This window comes from Galeopterus variegatus, unplaced genomic scaffold, assembly GCF_000696425.1.
Source record: "Galeopterus variegatus unplaced genomic scaffold, G_variegatus-3.0.2 Scaffold2176, whole genome shotgun sequence".
Taxonomy (NCBI): Eukaryota; Metazoa; Chordata; class Mammalia; order Dermoptera; family Cynocephalidae; genus Galeopterus; species Galeopterus variegatus.
The window spans coordinates 22,735-42,453 of NW_007728287.1; the positions used below are offsets into that span (position 1 = coordinate 22,735).

Sequence of the window (19,719 nt, forward strand, 5' to 3'; positions counted from 1 at the left end):
ATTCAACTATCACTTTCTAATAAATTATGCATGTCAAATGCACATCAAAATGAAAATTCACCCACATACACACACACACACACACAAAAAACCGGGGGTGGGGTGGGGAAGAAGATATAACAACTATACTTTTTTGAAGTTGTTACAACAAGCAAACGGAAAGGACATTCTTGGGGGGGAGGGGAGAGAGGGAGGAGGGAGGGAGGTGTCGGTGATGGACCATAATAATCATATACATTGTATATTGACAAAATAAAAATTTAACGAAAAAAATAAATAAATAAAACACTTTGCTGTGGGATATTGCTAAAAAAATTTAAAAATAAAAAAATAAATTAGGTGTTTTGTTTGTTTTAGCATGAAAGTTGTTATTATTGATCCCAGCCAGTGGTCAGAATAAATACCTTGTCTTGATCTTTGTTAACATCTATAATGCCTCAGATTTACAGAATAATGTTGCTTGAGATTTTTCATCTGACAGCTTCTGGTTTATCACTACCAGTCATCTATACTACATTGTTAACAAAGCAAAGGAAGCTTGAGGAATTTATTTTCTTAGAATGGGATGTTTCCATTATAGGTTTATATTTACTCTTTTGTTTCATCATCTCGTAAAGTGATGTGTTTTACTTACGTAATGGATTACTCCCTGAAGAATTAGTTCTCTTTGCCACTGTTCATTGTGTCTCTGTAATTACATGAGAGTTAAGAAGGAAATTTGCAGGGATGGCTTACCATTAGGTATAGTAGGTGCAGTGCCTAGGGCTCATAATACTTTCAGGGCCCTACCATAATGTTTTCAGTTCTTTTAAAAGCAAAAGAATACAAAATTTTAAGTTAATAGAATTAAGTCCTAAAATAAAACGCAGGCATAAAATATTATTTTAAGTAATTTTTCATGGAGGAGAGGGCTCATGAAGGCAAAAATGCTTAGGTCCCATGAAAGTTCTAATACAGTCCTGTGTCCTGGGTGTTCATCAGTAAGTGAGGAATCCTGCCCCTTCTCCACCATCACTGTCACAGTATTCTCACTTAATTGAGCAAAAGTGTGTGACTAATATTGAATGAATTGATGAAAGATTTTGCTTTGGGTTGAAAGTTTGTCCACTCCAATGCTCATGTTGAAACTTAAATCTCCAGTGTGGTAATTGAAAGGTAGGGTCTTTAAGAGGTGATTCGAATGCAAGGAGGAGTATGTCCTCTTGAATGGATTAATCCAGTCATGGATTAATGGGTTAATGGTTTTATGGGTTATCAGGGAGAACTGAGGGCTTTATAAGGAGAGCAAGTGTGCATTTAAAGTGCTCTTGCTCAGCCTTTCACCGTGTGATTTTCTGCATTGCCACGGGACTCTACTCCTCTGCTAAAATTCTGATTCAGGACTGTTATATTTTCATGCATGTGCAAAGCTTGTGATTCATGGTGTTTTGACCACTCATTTGACCAAGCTGCATATATGAGACACACTGACCTCTTTTTTGACCCCTCACCAAATACTTGTCTCTTCTATATATCCCTCTCTGACTGCTGTGTTTGGGGTTTTTATCTTTCCTTCCTTATTTTTCCCCCATAGACGTGGGGGGGCTAATCAAGTATTTTAACTTTATAAGTGATATGTTTAACATCTTGTCTTTTTCCTTTCTCCATTCACTCTATATAAAACCAAATTTACCTTGCTCCTCACCTTCATTTTTGTTTTTGCTTTTCTTCATTTTTATTGAACTGTAACTTACATTATCTAAATTGCATAAGTGTTACATGTATAGCTTGGTGAATTTGTATATATATACACGCACCTCTTTAAGTAACATCCACACACTTCAAAAGATCTATTTCATACATCTCTGAAATATACCAAATGTCATTCCTTTGGAAATTCCCAATTTCCAAATTTACCTTTCAAATTATATTTTGTAGTCCTAACATAAACAATCTGCTTCATGCTGATTGCTCTGCATCATAATCTCCTTCTTTATTTTTGCTTCCTCCTTCTGCTTTTTATATTTCATTTTGTCTCTACTCTCTCTGTCTACCAAATTCCTGCTAACCTCCACTCTGCATTTTATTAGGACTTTTAGCAGTTATTGTTCCTGACGTTAATTTAGCTTTAGTTGAGTGTGTATATTTCTGTGTATATAATTTTTTCTTGAAGTCAGTCATCATGTCTAATACTGTGGTGTAGATACGTATGCCTCATGAGTACCTAGAATTGTGTTGGTACATAATAATAGAAAACACAAGCAAACACTTTTATCCTTAGACTTTTGAATTTATATTTCTCATGGTCTGTGGGTTTCAGTTATCACGTCTGTTAATTGAAATCAAGCATGTTGTTCCTAAGTCCTTTTTGAGATATGAAACAGTAAAATTGTGGCATTTGCTGTTTTCTTGAATTAAGTTATAAGTCAAATTAATCTTCTGTATCTTCCTAATTCTACTACTTCATCCAATTAATTTAATACTTGTGCCATGCCAGTGATGCTCCATGTTGTGATGTTAGAATACAAACAAGAAAAGTTGTTCAGTTATGATACCAAAGCATATTTTTGTAAAAAATATTTTGTCACTTTTATGCTATGATGTGTTAATAGTGTTTTGTTTATTATTATTGTTCACTAATCTTTAACTTTATTAAAAAGTGAATGTTTAAACCAAAAATAATCAATTCAAGCTGATTCTAAATTTTTGTAGAATTTCAAAGGACCTAAAGTAACCAAATCAGTCTTTAAAAAGATGAATAAATTTCGAAGACTTAACCTACCTACATTTCTGAGTTAAATCTAAAGGTACAGTAATCAAGAAAAGATTTTGGGGGGATAAATATAGACAGATGAATAGAGTACAAAAGTAGATCAAAGTAATTCAATAGGGAAAGTACAGTTTTCTCAATAAATGGTAAGGAACAAGTGGGATATCTTTTGGGGGGAAAAATGAGCATACACAAAAATTAACTATAATTGGGAAATAGACAATATAAGAGCTAAAACTGGGAGACTTTGAAAAGAAAATATAGGGTTATATATACTTTTGATCTTCGGATGAAAAAAAATTTTTTAGATAGGATACCAGAAACATAAATAGCTAAATTGGTCTTCATGAAAATTAAAAATCTCTTGGAAAGATGATGTTAAGAAAATAAGATATGCCACAGACAGGGAGAAAATTTCAAATAGGCAAATAGACAGACAGTGCAATTTAAAATGAGGAAAAAATGTTCAGTCATGTCACAAGAGAAAATATTCAAATCACCAGTAAGCACATGAAAAACTGGTCAGCGTCACTGATCACCGGGGAATATGGCAAATTAAAACTGAGAAATCACAAAATACCCACTGAAATGATTAACATTTAAATAGACTTAAAAATCCAAATGTTGGTGAGGTTATGGAGCTTGTGGGAATGTAAAATAAACATAGGAACTTTGGAAACTGTCAGTTTCTTATAAAGTTAAGCATTTAATATATGAACAGCCATTTAATTCCTAAATATTCACTGAAGAGAAATAAAAACATGTTTACACAGAGACTAGCACTTGAACGTTTTTAGGAGTTTGAATCACAGTATTCAAAAAGTAGAAACAACTGGGGAATGGATGTATAAAATGTGGTATATCCTTAAAATGGAATACTACTCAGTAGTATAAATAAATGAATGAACTCCTCTTTCTTGCAGCAGACTCAGAAAATAGTGCGTGATTCCATTTACATTAAGTTCTAAGACAGGCAGTGTTAATCCGTAATGACAGAAAGCCCATCCATGGTTGCTTGGGGCCAGGAGTATGGGGAAGGGATAGACTGACTGTAAAGAGACAACAAGACAATTATTTCAGATGTTCTCTGTTTTTATTATGGGAGTACTTAACGTAGGTGTACATACTTGTCAGACTCATTAAACTATACATTTAAAATAAATGCATTTATTGTATGTAAGTTATGCATTAATAAGGATGAATAAACTTTTATAAAATATTCTGGCATGTGGCAAGAAACATACTTACCTTCTTAGAGAAATAAGAACACACATTGACGTATCACAGTTTCCTAAATATCTATTTGATCTGTTGAAAATAGTGAATGCCAGAATACTTAATATGTAAACCCATTGCATACAGCTAAAGATATCTTTGTAAACCTATAAATTTCACAACTCAAAGAGAAAGAAAATTAATTTAATGTTTAAATAAAGTCATTAAGACATTTCTAACTGCTAAAAATGCAGTAGGTTGGATACAATAAGTTTAAAAAAGCGAGCTAGAAAACCAGTTGTTGGCTTCAGGCTTTTCCACATGGGACAAATAAGGGCAATATAATAGACTTTGTTCTAATTTATGTTGGTTACAGATATATGCGATTTTAGGAAGGGATCAAATAAGTCATCTCCTTTGGTAGTGTTTACTTCTCTGCCTCTAACAGCTGTTATATAGTATGTTTGATAAAGAGTTACTATATTCTGGGCTACTAAAATGGGAGAATACATTGATGAATTTGATTACCAGTATCTTTAAGCAGCTTACGAAATGTGCTGATGTAAGCTGCTTAAGAATTGATGCTGCCTAAATGGAGACTTTGAGACCATTGTTTTCAAGTATTCATGTTCAGTTTGAATGATTTATTAATCAGACATTAGTAGGCTATGATATTATGGTTTTCTGCTATCTGAGGAGGTTAAAGATTTCTGTCAGTACTGGGATTCTGTTTTTTTTCTTTTGTGTTTACAGATTTGGCTATTAACTTCTATAAATAATTAAATGATTTATAAGTTTGCATCTATACAGGTATTGATTAGAAGGTGCTACATTCACAAGAATTAATGGCAAAATACAAAATTCTTTTATGAGTGATATAATCTGAATTCCTCTAAAGATTTCTATTTGATCCGGCACATTAGTGTTTGTGTCACTTCTTGGAAAAGAATGTAAATAGCTGCCAGTTCATGTTTCATTTCACATGTGTGCACATGATAAAGAACCATACAATTAGATAAGTGTTATAAATAGGATATGGCAAAAAAGACAAACCTACTCATGTTTCCAAGATTTTATTGCATATGCCCAGTGGAGGTTTTGTTACTCTTTAATTTTGATTTTTGGGCTAACCAGCTGATGCCCAGTTGAAAAGACTTATGTTCTTAGAAGGCCACAAAAGCCTTAATGTTAAGTCTCCAGCTACCTCAGATTTTGGAGAACGCTGTGTGCCATCACCAGCTTCACTCCCTACCCTCTGACACTAATGCTCATCTATCAAACTTGAGGCAAAGAGTGAGGGAGAGGAAGCTTCCAGATAAACATACAGCAGTGCCTAAACAGCTAATCACTGTAGGCTTCCGCTTCCAGGCCCTATAATTAGAAGTCCTTCTTTTTCCTTGTATTCCCAGATGACGCAAATGCTTTTTGTGGCTTGGCACCTCATTTGGGGCGTGGGTTTAGTTTATGGCCAGGCCAGAGTCTGGTTTAGTCTTCTGATGCTGCATAAATAGTTCTCAAGCCACAGTCTACTCTGTATGAGTTTTTCCTTTTATGTATATATGCTTTTAAACTTGTTTTCTAGCAAAAAAAATAAAGCTTGTTATTTTCCTAACAGAATGTGTGCAAAGAGGAAATTTTAAATTAAAAGAAAGCACGTGATTATATAGTTCTACACTAGTTGTTCTTCATTTTTTCCTTGCTCTTTCAATTTTTAATGTTTTAAAAGTTTTATGAAGAAAATAAACTCATTGGTGGATTATAGAAGACACATTTGGACGAAGGAATGGGAAAAAAAAACGTTTGAGATAGGGCACACGGAAGATAATAGTATAATTTTTCAATGTGTGTTTCCCTAAAAATTTGGATTGTTTTTATATAATAATATCTAAACAGAGATAAATGCCAGTTTGAAAAGCTAGAAGCATATTGAAAAGTTTTCATCTGTGATTATTCATATGTAAAACAATACGAGTAATAGTCTTGATTTGGCAAATGGGAACTTTCATCTCAACCCTCATTCTGAGTAAAATGTTGACATGAATTTAAAAAATGTAGGGAAGTTTATTTGCAGTATGTAAGGATGGAGTATGTAAAATGAATGCAAGTTTATCTTACTTCCTGTCATAATGATGTTTCAATTGAATTGTTTGTCAAGTGCAGAAAAGCGTTTTGTTGCAGGGAGGTGGAACCAGAAGACAGAAGTGGAGTGGTGATAATTCTAACTTGCTATATAACTCAGCAAAAAAGTAGGAGAAGTGGAAAAATACTTTCCACAAAAGGATAACAAAGCATTCATGTCTAACCTCAGAGATTTATTGTTCTGATACAACAATAAGGAAAGAATATAAAGTGTGTCAATTAACTCGTGACCATAACTAGATACATTATGGGATGCAAGGTTATATATACTGTTATAGGATTAATAAATAATTTGTCTAATTATATATAATGAATAGTACTTTTCATCATCTCAAACATATTCTCTTGGAAATAGCCAGGGCATCTAGGATGATATTTTATTCTAACGTAGTGAGTAGATCTCTACCTAAGATTAGCTAAGGAAACAGCAAACTTAAATATACTTAATCTACTCATTTAAATGACTACCTTATTTTCACACATGCTTAATATACTTTTATGTCTTTTCTTTCAACAAAGTAAAGTTTTAAAAGTAACTAATGTGATTCCATTCCTGGGATAGCAGTGTAAGCTAACAAACCATCCTTTCTATAGAAATTAGTTATGAAATCTGGACAAAATTCAGACAGACACACAGTATTAGGTATGTGTATTATAATATCTGGAATAATTAATAAAAATTTGATATAAAGATATATAGCCAAAAATCCCATAGATAAGTTAAATATTAAATATTAAAAGTAGATAATCCAAGAAGTCAAGGAATCATGAAAAGAGAAATAAAAACAAAAGCAAAGAGAAAAGCAGAAAAAATTTTAAAAAATGAAATAGTAGACCTAGATCCAACCCTAACAATAAGTATACTAAATGGGAATGAACAACAAACACCAATTATAAATCAGAGATTGGATTAAAAAGAGAGCGAGAGCAAGAGAGACACCAACTATCTATTATCTAAAAGAAGCCATTTTAAATTCATTCATGGATATAGAATAAAAGATGGGAAAATATATACCATGCATGCACCAATCGAAACAAAGTTGGAGTGGTGATATTAACATCAGAAAAAGTAGACTTCGAAAGTAGAGCAAGGAGAATAACCAAGATTAAAATGGGAGATCATATTAAAAGGGTTAATTCACCTAAGAGTCATAACAATCCTAAATGTCTATGAACCTAACCTTAAATATAGAAACAGCGGGAAAACAAACATATCCACAAATATACTTGGAGATTTTAACTCCTTCTCAGTAATAGAACAAGTAAGCAGTCAACCAATACAGATATTGAAGATCCAAACAACACTATTAATTAACTTGAATTGATTGATATTTATAGAACATTCCAGTTGGTTAAGTGTATATGGAGCAGTTACCTAGTTATATCACATTCAGAGTCATAAAACAAAGCTTAGCAAATGTAAAAGAAATAATTTCTTGTCATAATGAAGTCACACTAGCAATAATATCTGAAAGGTATCTGTAAAATACCTAAATATTTGGAAACTAAATGACACACCCTTAAGTAACCCATGAGTAAAAGAAGAAGTCTCTAGGAAACATTTAGAACTAAATGTAGATGAAAGTGCAGCCTATCAAAATTTGTGGAATTCAACTAAAGAAGGCCTAGAGGGAAATTCGTACCAATATATGCTTCCTCTCGAAAAGATGGAAATTCCTGAAATAATCTATGCTTCCACCTTAAGAATCTTGAACAAAGGAAAGCAGATAAACCTGAAACAAGGAGAAGAAAGGAAATAATAGAAGCAGAAATCAATAAAATTAGAAAGAGAAAAACAGAGAAAATAATGAAACCAAAATAGGGTACGTTAAACAGATCTAGCCAGACTGATTAAAAAAAAAGACAAAGAAGACACAAATTACAAATATAAAGTTTGTTCTTTGAGGCCTGCATTATCCTGATACCAAAACCAGACTAATATATCAGAATATTTCATGAAGGGCAAACAAAAAACCCTACACAGCTACCATTGTACTTAAATATTGAATGCTTTCCCACTAAGACATGAAACAAGGCGTGTATATCTCTTCTCACCACAGTTGTTCGCCTCAGCAAATATGAGAAAATGGAAGAAAGGGCATGTAGATTGGAAAGATAGAAATCAAACTGTGTCTATTCCTGGACTAAATAGTTGTCATTAAAGAAAATTCTTATTCTCTACGGAAAAATTCCTAGAACTTGCACAATACACAGTCATTGTAAAAAGTATCAATTTTAACTCTATATCCTACCAAAGAAAAATTGATAATTGAAGTATTAAAAACAGCCATTTGTAATAAATCTAAAAATATATATTCAAAGTCAGTGGGCAAAACAACAAGGAAAAGAAGTCAAAATGAATCTAAATCAAGAAGTATGCTGTGTTCATTGATCAGAAGACTCAAGATGTCACTTATCCTTAAATTAATTTCATAGACTTAATACTATTCACCAAAAAATCCAAGCATTTTTTTGAGTGTGGATATCAAAGTGGTGATTCTATATGTGGAGCTGTAAAGGAACAAGAATAGTTAAAATAATGCTGAAGGTCAGAAAAGGAGGACTCAACCTGATTTCAAAGTTTTCTATAAAGTTACAGTAATCAAGAGTGTGGTATTAATGAAAGTAAAGACATAGAAATCGATGGAACAGAATAGAACTTACAAAAATAGACCTACACAAATATGGCTAATTGATCTCTGGCAAGTTGACAATGTTGATTCAATGGAGAAGGAATAGTCTTTTCAAGAAATCTTGCTGGAACAATTGGACATCATATGCAAAAAGTTAACCTTGTGTAATAGCTCACACCTTATATAAGCGTTAACTCAAAATGGATGGTAGACCTAACTTTTAAACATAAAACTTTGGAAATAGAAAGTCTTTGTCTCTTGGGTTAGGCAAAGAATTCTTAGCTATGACATCTCATCAAAATTAAGAACTTGCTCTGTGAAAGGCATTATAGGCAGATTCAATAAATCTACCAGGGTAGAAACAAGTTTTAAACTGGTAAATTAAATGGGGGAGTTAGTAGTTGGATTAGTAGATAAATTGAAACTTAGAATTCTATTTTGGAGAAATGGCAAAAAGAGGGAATGGGTTTTAGTTCTATGGAGGTATGTCATTTTCACACTCTGTTGGTTTTTTTCTTTTGGTTTTGGTGTGGCTGGCCAGTATGGGGATCTAAATCCTTGACCTTGGTGTTATAACACTGTGCTCTCACCAACTGTGTTTTAAAACACCAAACTGTGTTTTAAAAAATGATTGCGAACTCTATAAAATCAGGTGCATAAAACTTCTCTCTGCTAGTCATACAGAAATACCTGTACATCTAATGTTTACACCTTGCCGGTACACTGATGTAACATTATGTTTGGTATTCATGGGAAAATACTTTGTTTTAATTTTTCCATTTTGGTAAATTTCTTACTCTTGGTAATTTTTTTCCTTGGGTAATATTTTAAAATATGGGTAGTTTTAAAAAATATTTAATCCGCATACAAAATCATTTCAATTTTTCCCTGTGTTTTTTCTCTTCCAGGAATGCTTCTAGTTACGTCAGACACCCTTGGCCATGATTTTCATGTCTTCCAAATTCTGACTCATCCTTGGTCTTCTTCACAAAGTGCTGTCCACCATCTGTACACTCTTCACAGGGGAGAAACTGAAGCCAAAGTAAGTTGTATATTTTTTTCAGGAGGTGATTTCTTTGTGTAATATGACATCTCATCTAGCTGGTCACTTACATTACATTGGAGCAAAATGTTAATGTTAGTGAGAAAATATTGCTTTCTGTGATAGAGTGGGTTAGATAATTAAGAGAAAAAAATCCCATTTTGACCCAATAAATACATAAGCAATAGATGAACACCTTATTGTGAAAAAAATTAATGAATTTTGAGGAAAATGTTCTGTTTATACTGTTCCTCTCACCCTAATACCATTTCTTGCCCCAGAGAAAAACACTGTCATTCACTAGATACCTGTCTCTTAAGATCTTTTACTATGCCTTTTGATTCTATACACATTAATATGTAACACACACGCACATACAAGCACAGACATGTTCTCATATACACAAAAGTAGTTTAGTTTCATAATGGATATGGACATACTGGAGCAGATCACAATGTCTAGTGAGAACCAGTTGTGCATGTCTTCCCTGAACACTGCATTTAGTGACATCACATTGGTAATGTGAAATCACCCATGGTGGGAGTATCTTATTGTGAAAATTGACAAACACTACAAATCAGGGCTATTTTTTCCTCAGAGAGCCAGTTTTTAAATATTTATCAGCACATAACTATGCACATGTGCATGAGCACACACATCGTGTATATAATTTACTGAGTACTTGTGTTGGGCACCAGGCTAAGTGCTTCACGTGAAATTATTATTCCTTTTTTTATTAAAAAGATGATCGGTAAGGGGATCTTAACCCTTGACTTGGTGTTGTCTGCACCACGCTCTCCCAAGTGAGCTAACTGGCCATCCCTATATAGGGATCTGAACCCGTGGCCTTGGTGTTATCAGCACCACACTCTCCCGAGTGAGCCACAGGCCGGCCTGAAATTATCACATGATAGATACTGTATATTATCTTAATAGCTTAAAATCCCGAATATCCTTTTGTTTCACTGAGCCAGTGATTTTGTATTTACCAGTATACCACTGTATATACGTATTCTAAGACAGAGCCTATTAACCCTACTCTATTTATGGGATAGTCCATCCTTTCCCAATAGTGTAAAGTGCTATTTCTCTTAAAATTCCACCAAAGTAAATAGGTATAATAGAATGAAATATTTTAAATGTATAAGAATCTATGAGTTTATAATAATTCCTAAGGAAAAGAAAAAGGTATCGGGAACTACTGTAGGTTGTTTACTGACTCATTATTCTGAAAACTGATTAATAAAGGGAAAGTATCCAGCATTTACCCTTTCTTGTATCAAGTTAATAAGACAACCAAACAACTGAGGAATAATTTTTCTGTTGAAGAATTCCACCATAAACCAAGTTCAATAAAAGAATTTTAAGACATTCTTTTAAAAGTTTTTTATAAACATTTTCTTAAAAAGTTAAGAAAAGAATCTTAAGAATCATTAAATTGCTACCCCTAATGAAATATTGGACGTATGCAATAATCATCTGTGCCTGGTTTTAGCTGATGAATCTTAACATTACTAAACTGAAACAGTGAGGTATTACGTGCTTTGAGATGCAATAGGGTGTATATGACATCATCTATGAAATTCTCTTACTCAGCCCTCTAAGTTAATTGAGTATAATTCAGCTTCTGGATATGATTAGCACTTTAAAGAAAACACAGAAATAGGTAGGTAGGTTAACATCATGAAAATGCAACTAGCCTACTCTAAAATGTGGGAAGTTTTATATTAAAAATGTGACCTGTTTTCTTTAACAAATAATTGTAACAGGAAAATAAAGGGTGGTGTGTGGTGGGGGAAATGTGAACTGTTATATATTATATGATACTCTCCAAAGTCTCCTTTAAGTACCAAGTATGGACCTCAATTGAATCTTTTTTCATACAAACCAAGTATAAAAAGATATTTTATATTCAAGTGGTGAGATTTTTACATTTGACTTATTAGATGAGGATAAAGAGTTGAAACTCCTTATTTTTTAGTGATAAAAACTATTTACACTTGTCTGGAATTTGCTGTTAAATAATCTAGCAGTAGGAGAGGGTTTGTTTGGCAATAGAACAAATAGATGACAAATGAAAATAGAGGGATGGTTATGTTAATTACAAGAGACAAGAGACACATCAAGTAAATGCAGTGTGTGAACTTTGTTTGGACCCTGATTTAAACAAAGTATAAAGAGAGAATTGGAGAAAATTGACCACAACTGGGTATTACACAATATTTTTCAAGTATTATTAATTTGCTGGGTGTGTAATTGTGCTGTAGTTCTATTTTTTAACATTTTTATCTCTTAGGCACATATCCCGAACTCATACTGAGGTATTTACAGATGAAATGACATGATATTTCTAATTTTCTTTAAAATATTCTGTCAAAAACAAAGCACAATGAGATAGATTCAATAAATTTTCAAAGTATTAATAATTATTGAAGGTAGGTTATTTCCATGTAGGTGGTTCATGATTGCATTTTCTATCCTTTTGTGTATCTTAAGAAATTTCTCTAATATAACGTAAAAATAAAACAACACCCTTCACCATCATTATGCTTATTTTACTTACTTTAGCTTCATAACATAATTTATTGTTCATTTTCATAAACTTTTCTTGCTACTGTGATTTATAGTAACCCTCTTGCTTTATATAAAGAATTCTGTAGAGTTTTTTTATTTAGATTGCATTGAAATTACATTTTAATGCAGTTAGAGGTGACATCTTTACATTATAGAAGTTTTGCATCTAGGAATCATTACATTTTATAATTAGTTATTGTCATGGGTGTGGCAAAACTATTGATTGTTTTGTGTGGAATTTATATCTTCCTGCTTTGCAAGACTCTTGTAAGATCAAATAGTTTTTCAGTAAATTTTGTTGGATTTTTCTCAGTAGAATATATTTTTCTGAAAATCATGATACTTTTTTACTTTTTCCATCTTTATTTTTCTATCTTATTACATTGGATAAGAACTCCGACACATTGTACAACTGTAGTAGTAATAGCTTTTAAAATATCATCTTTCTATTTTCTTTGACTTTATTGTTTTGCTCTATTTCTAGCATCATGTTTCTCATTTTGCATGTAATACATGAAACATTTCGAAGTAAGTTTTCGACTATTGTGAAGTATATGGAACAAAACATCAAAGTTACCCATTAACCTCTTTGCACCCCAGCTGCCTTGCTTGGTGTAACATTGTACATAATCTGTTGTGCCTTCTTCAAATTTCCGTACATATTTATATAGATGAATTTGTCCTTAACAATGCAGTATTATTATATCTTTTTCAATTGTTAGCCTGGAATTAGAGATCTGAAGATTTAAAAACAGTAATTTTACTTAACCTTTCTGATTTGAGTTCTAACATTTAAAGATTGTCTGATCTTAATAGCTATGTACTTTTAATTTTAATGAATATGCAAGGGAAAACCCAACTTACTGATTGATACAGAATAGATTACAGAAATGAAATGAGTTTGCATGTTTTTCTTAATCTCAGTTATTTTATTCTGCAGTTAAATTTGGAAAGTTTTTGTGGGGAGGTAATTTTAAACTGTGCAAATATCCCATTCCTCAGTATAATTTTTAATTAATTCTTTTATTTACTTGTATTATTTTGGTCTCATACATTTTTATTTCATTTAATGGCTTATATTTGTATTTATTTATTTTAAAGCTCAAAATGTCTCAGATTTGGCTAATGGGAGCCCATTAACTAGGTGTCTGTGTCCTTTTGACGTATCTCCATCATTCTTTTGAGCATGTCCTTACTTTCTGGCACCTAACTTGCTTATTCTTAAGTTTAGTGACCATTGGTTTTTGTTTCTTTTGTATGAAAGTTTTAAATTAGATGAGCAGCAACCCTGTACCAGCCAGCTCTTTCTGCCCCCCTACCCCCAACACAATTAGATGTACATTTTAGGTAAAGATTTAATATTTCAGTATGATTCTGGGCACATTTTATTTCTTTAGAATTTCAATATTTTAAGCACTTTACACCTATTTTATCTTAGTATTATTTGCCATCTAATTTATGTATAAGTCCAATATGGAAATAGAAATCTTGCTTAAGCACCACGGTATTTCCATCCTTAGAATATTCCTTTGCATATTGTAGGTACAAATGTTTACTAGTACCAATGCTATTCCTATTTAACATACAGGAAAACCAAATAGAAATTATTAAAATGATTTTGCTCTAGGATGCACCCTGTAATTTAGAAAGTTGGGAATTAATTTTTTTGGCAGCTATCCAGTGTGTGGTGAAGATGGGAATTTTTAAACACCATACATCCGGGACCTCAATTAGTGAACATTAAATTAATTTTTATAAAGTTTTACTGAAAATTATTTTGAACTAACATTTACAATTTAACAGCAGTAGGGAAATCTGTGTGGCACATGGTCTATCTAGCTGTCTTTGGGTGCTACAAAATCATGTTATTCTACATTCTTCCAAGAACTGTGAGGATACTTTAATCAGGCTAGTAAAAGAAAAATCATGTATGTGGATCTTATTATGTTGAATTAAGCTGTTTTGAGTTCTATGATTTGGGATATCCTCTGCACCTGACAGTAATTTCTCTCCTGAAGGACATAATGCAGTACAAAAAAACAGTCCTTATTTTCAAGAGTTAATTATAAAGTATTTCCATAGTGTCTTACTCAAACAGACTCAGTTCTTTTTTATACTTAGCATGCTAACTTTGGTAAATGGCAGACTTACTTTTGAAATATCTGTAAATTAGGTAAGTATTAATTTTACAATATTAGAACTGTAATGTAAAATAGTATGATTAGTATCTTTAATTGCTAAGAGGAAAATTGTCTAGCTATTTAATATTATTAATTGATATTTGGTGGGTATTTGAGATAAAAGCAAATATTTGTTTTTAGTGTGACTATGTCACACATATTGATTGTGTGGTTATGTTTATCCTGATATTCAAATTTAACTGGATTTTCTGTATTTTTACTTGGTAAACCTGGCAACCCTGTGCATGGTCCTGTGGTCATGTATCTTTCTTCAGTTTCTTTTCCAAAAAGTATAAATTTTCTTGAGATATAATTTTATTTATTTATTTATTTTTAAATTTTTATTTTGTCAATGTCAATATACAGTGTGGTTGATTATTGTGGCCCATTACCAAAACCTCCCTCCCTCCTCCCTATCCCCCCCATCAACAACCTCATATCTGTTCGCTTGTCGCATCAACTTCAAGGAATTGTAATTGTGTCTTCTTCTCTCCCTCCTCCCCAGTTCATTTGTGTATTTATTTATTTATAGCTCCCACAAATAAGTGAGAACATGTGATATTTCTCTTTCTGTGCCTGACTCATTACACTTAATATAATTTTCTCTAGGTCCATCCATGTTGTTGCAAATGGAAGTATTTCATTCCTTTTTTATAGCAGAGTAGTATTCCATTGTGTAGATATACCACATTTTCTGTATCCACTCATCTGATGATGGACATTTGGGCTGCTTCCAACTCTTGGCTATTGTAAAGAGTGCTGCAATGAACATTGGAGAACAGGTATACCTTCGACTTGATGATTTCCATTCCTCTGGGTATATTCTCAGCAGTGGGATAGCTGGGCCATATGGTAGATCTATCTGCAATTGTTTGAGGAACATCCATACCATTTTCCATAGAAGCTGCACCATTTTGCAGTCCCACCAACAATGTATGAGAGTTCCTTTTTCTCTGCAACCTCGCCAGCATTTATCGTTCAGAGTCTTTTGGATTTTGGCCATCCTAACTGGGGTGTGATGGTATCTTAGTGTGGTTTTGATTTGCATTTCCCAGATGCTGAGTGATGTTGAGCATTTTATCATGTGTCTGTTGGCCATTTGTATATCTTCCTTAGAGAAATGCCTACTTAGCTCTTTTGCCCATTTTTAATTGGGTTGCTTGTTTTTTTGTTGTAAAGTTATTTTAGTTCCTTGTATATTTTAGATATTAATCCTTTGTCAGATGTATATTTTGCAAATATTTTCTCCCACTCTGTTGTTTGTGTTTTAACTGTGTTAATTGTTTCTTTTGCTGTGCAGAAGCTTTTTAGTTTGATATAATCACATTTATTTATTTTTCCTTTGGTTGCCTGTGCTTTTGGGGTCGTATTCATGAAATCTCTTCCCAGTCCTGGTTCCTGAAGTGTTTCTCCTATGTTTTCTTTAAGAAGTTTTATGGTTTCAGAGTGTATATTTAATTCTTTAATCCGTTTTGAGTTGATTTTAGTATATGGTGAGAGGTATGGGTCTAGTTTCATTCTCCTACATGTGGATATAGTAATCCCAGTACCATTTGCTGAAGAGGCAGTCACTTCTCCAGTGTATAGGCTTGGTGCCTTTGTCAAAGATCAGATGGCCGTAGGTGTGTGGGTTGATTTCTGGGTTCTCTATTCTATTCTATTCCATTGATCAGAGTGTCTGTTTTTATGCCAGTACCATGCTGTTTTGGTTGTTTAGGTTGTTCACTTGCCTTTTTTCCATTCTTCTGAAGTAAGCATTTAATGCGATAAATTTTCCCCTTAGTACTGCTTTTGCAGTATCCCACAGGTTTTGGTATGATGTATCATTATTTTCATTAGTTTCAATAAATTTTTGATTTCCTGTTTGATTTCTTCTTGAACCCATATGTCATTAAGTAGAATGTGTTTGTATAGTTTCCAGAATTTCGTTTGTTATCGAATTCTAATTTTAATCCATTATGGCCTGAAAAAATACATGGGACAATTCCACTGTTTTTGAATTTGTTGAGACTTGATTTGTGACCTAACATGTGATCTATCCTGGAGAACGATCCATGTGCTGATGAGAAGAATGACTATTCTGAGGTTGTTGGATGGAATGTTCTGTAGATATCTGCCAAGTCCAATTGGTCTAGAGTGTTGTTTAGATTTTGTGTTTCTCTGCTGACTCTTTGCCTAGATGATCTGTCCAATATTGATAGTGGGGTTATCAGGTCCCCTGCTCTAATGGTATTAGTGTCTATTTCCTTCTTTAGATCTAATAAGAGTTTGCCTTATAAATCTGGCTGCTCCGACATTGGGTGCATACATATTTGTGATTGTTATGTCTTCTTGATGGATCAATCCTTTTATCATTATGTAGTGGCTCTCATTATCTCTTTTTATGGTTTTTAGTTTAAAGTCTTTTTCATCAGATATAAGAATAGCTACTCCATCTTGTTTTTCATTTGTTTGCATGGTAAGTCTTTTTCCATTCTTTCACTCTTAGTTTATGTGAGTCTTTATAGGTGAGGTGGGTCTCTTGAAGGCAACATATAGTTGGGTCCTCCTTTTTAATCCAGCCAGCCAGTCTGTCTTTTGATTGGGGAATTTAATCCTTTTACATTAAGAGTTGTTATTGAAAAGTGCTGATTTACTCCTAGCATTTTATTGACTTTCATTTGGATGTCTTAAGTGTCTTTTGTTCCTTTCTTTCTGATTTACAGTTTGTCTTCTGTATTTGTTGGTTCCTTGGGTTGTAGATAAACTTTTTTTTTCTTTTCATTGTTGTCATTTTTATTTTACTAGTGGGTTTTGATTTTTCTTGAGTTTTTATGGCAGTGGTAGTTATTTTTCAGTTACCAAACTCAGTATGCCCTTAAGAATTTCTTGTAAAGGTGGTCATGTGATAGTGAACTCCCACAGTTTTTGTTTGTCTGAGAAATATACTATTTGCCCTTTGTTTTGGAAGGATAGCCTTGTGGGGTACCATATTCTTGGCTGGCAATCTCTGTCTTTTAGTATTTTGAATATGTCATACCATTCCTTTCTGGCTTTTAGGGTTTGTGATGAAAAGTCTGATGTTAGTCTGATTGGGGCTCCCTTATAGGTGATTTGATGCTTCTCTCTTGCAGTTTATAAGATTCTCTCTTTGTCTTTGAGTTTTGCCAATTTGACTATAACATGTCTTGGAGAAAACCTTTTTGGATTGAATATAGTTGGGGATCTTTGAGCTTCCTAAATCTGAAGATCTGTCTCTTTTTGTATGTCTGTTTTCTTTTTTTTTTTTTTTTTTCCTTTTTTGTCTTTTTTTACTGACCGGTAACGGGATCACAACCCTAGGTGTCGCGCCCGCACCGGGGACCGGCAACAGGATCGCAACCCTCAGTGTCACGCCTGCACCGCGCTCAGCCAGTGAGCGGGAACCGGTCTCCACATGGGATCCGAACCCTCGGCGGGAGCGCCGCTGCGCTCCCAAGCGGCGCACTCTCCAGTGCGCCACCAGGCCGGCCCGTCTGGGAAGTTTTCTGCCACTATTTTGTTGAATATGTTTTCAATGCAATCGCCTTTTTCCTCCCCTTCCGGAATACCCGTGACTCAGATATTTGAGCGCTTAAGCTTGTCTGATATCTTTCTTAGATTTTCTTCAATGTTTTTAATTCTTTTTTCTTTTTCTTTTCTTTCTTTTTTTTGTCTGCCTGTGTTATTTCAAACAGCCCATCTTCAAGGTCAGAAGTTGTCTTTTCTGCTTCTGCAAGCCTGCTGGTTAAACTCTCTGTTGTGTTTTTTATTTCACTGAATGAATTCTTCTGCTCCACAAGCTCTGCTACATTTTTTTTCAGGGCATTGATTTCCTTGTACATTTCTTCTTCCAGGTGCTGTATACTTTTCCTCATTTCATCGTGTTGTTTAGCTGAGTTTTCTTGTATCTCATTTAGTTTCCTTAGAATTATCACTCGAAATTCCTTGTCAGACATTTCAAGGGCTTCTTGTTCTATAGGATCTAGATCTTGAGAGTTATTACCCTTTGGTTGTGTACTTTCTTGATTTTTCATATTTCTGGTATCTTTCCTTTGATGTTTAGTCATTGTGGCAGGGGATTTCAAAGTCCACTGGTTTGACACTATTGTCTCACTAGAATGCTGCCGGTGCTGCCAATTTGGCATGGCTGCCTCAGTGTCTGCTTCGTCGCCCACTGTTGCTTTGGGTGTGTCGTCATCTTGGGTCTTGGGCCTCTCGAGGAGGCGCCTCTCTGGTTGGCACACACTCATCTGGGCTGGGAATGGAGTCTGGTGGCAGCGAGGCCTACCTGCTGGGTTGTGCGCTGGCACTGTGGGGTGCTTGGTCTCCACAGATCTCAGGCCTCTCCAGTAGGGCACCTCTCTGGTCAGCGCGCACTCAGCTGGACTGGGGATGGAGTCAGGCGGGGATGGAGCGAGGCCTACCTGCTTGGTTGCGCACTGGCACTGTGGGGCATGTGGTCTCTGCAGATCTTGGGCCTCTCTGGAAGAGCAACTCTCTGGTCGGTGCACACTTGGCTAGGCTGGGGATGGAGTCTGGCAGTGGTGAGGCCTACCTGCTGGGCTAATGCACTGGCACCGGGGACGCTGAGATATTATTCAAATACTATAAAATACATTCTTTTTAAGTGTACAACTTAGTGGTTTTTAGTATGTTTTTAGGGTTATGCAAGCAATCACCACTACCTAGTTTCAGAACATCTTTATAACCCTTAAGATAAATCCTTATACTTTTCTAGTCAGTTCTCATTCCTATTTCCCCAGATCCTCAATGTTCTTGGGTGCTAATAGTAATTATATAACTAAGGACAAGCTAACTACTTACTCTGTTCTTCAAGTTACTCATCTGTAAAATAGAGCCAATACCTATGTCATAATGTTTCATGGGGGAAATACCAGAAATAGTATATGTAAAATGCTTAGCAAAGCACCTGGGACAGTAGATACCAAATAAAGAGTCTATATTAAGACCTCCACTTTTGGCCAATTTGCAGTAAGAGGAACTGGATTTACTGTACTCCAAAAAACTAAAAAACACTGGTTTTCTAGACACTGTCCATTAGGCACTGAAAGATGGTGATCTCTGAGAGATGGAAAACAAATTAGAGGAAACCTATTATTGCCCCAGCTTACTGCCTTGAAAGAATTTCTATTTCTCAGTGCAGGTGGAGCCTGGTAGTTTCCCTAA

General features: G+C 34.1%; 1 protein-coding gene across 1 annotated transcript in view; it reads left to right on the forward strand.

The window, feature by feature from the left end:
• The window catches only part of LOC103597049 (breast carcinoma-amplified sequence 3), a 135,635-nt gene that overhangs the window by 15,357 nt on the left and 100,559 nt on the right, over window positions 1-19,719 (forward strand). The window contains exon 3 of the mRNA XM_008580849.1: window positions 9,645-9,778. Within this exon, the coding sequence (XP_008579071.1) occupies window positions 9,645-9,778 (134 nt within the window). The remainder of the gene's footprint in view (window positions 1-9,644; window positions 9,779-19,719) is intronic.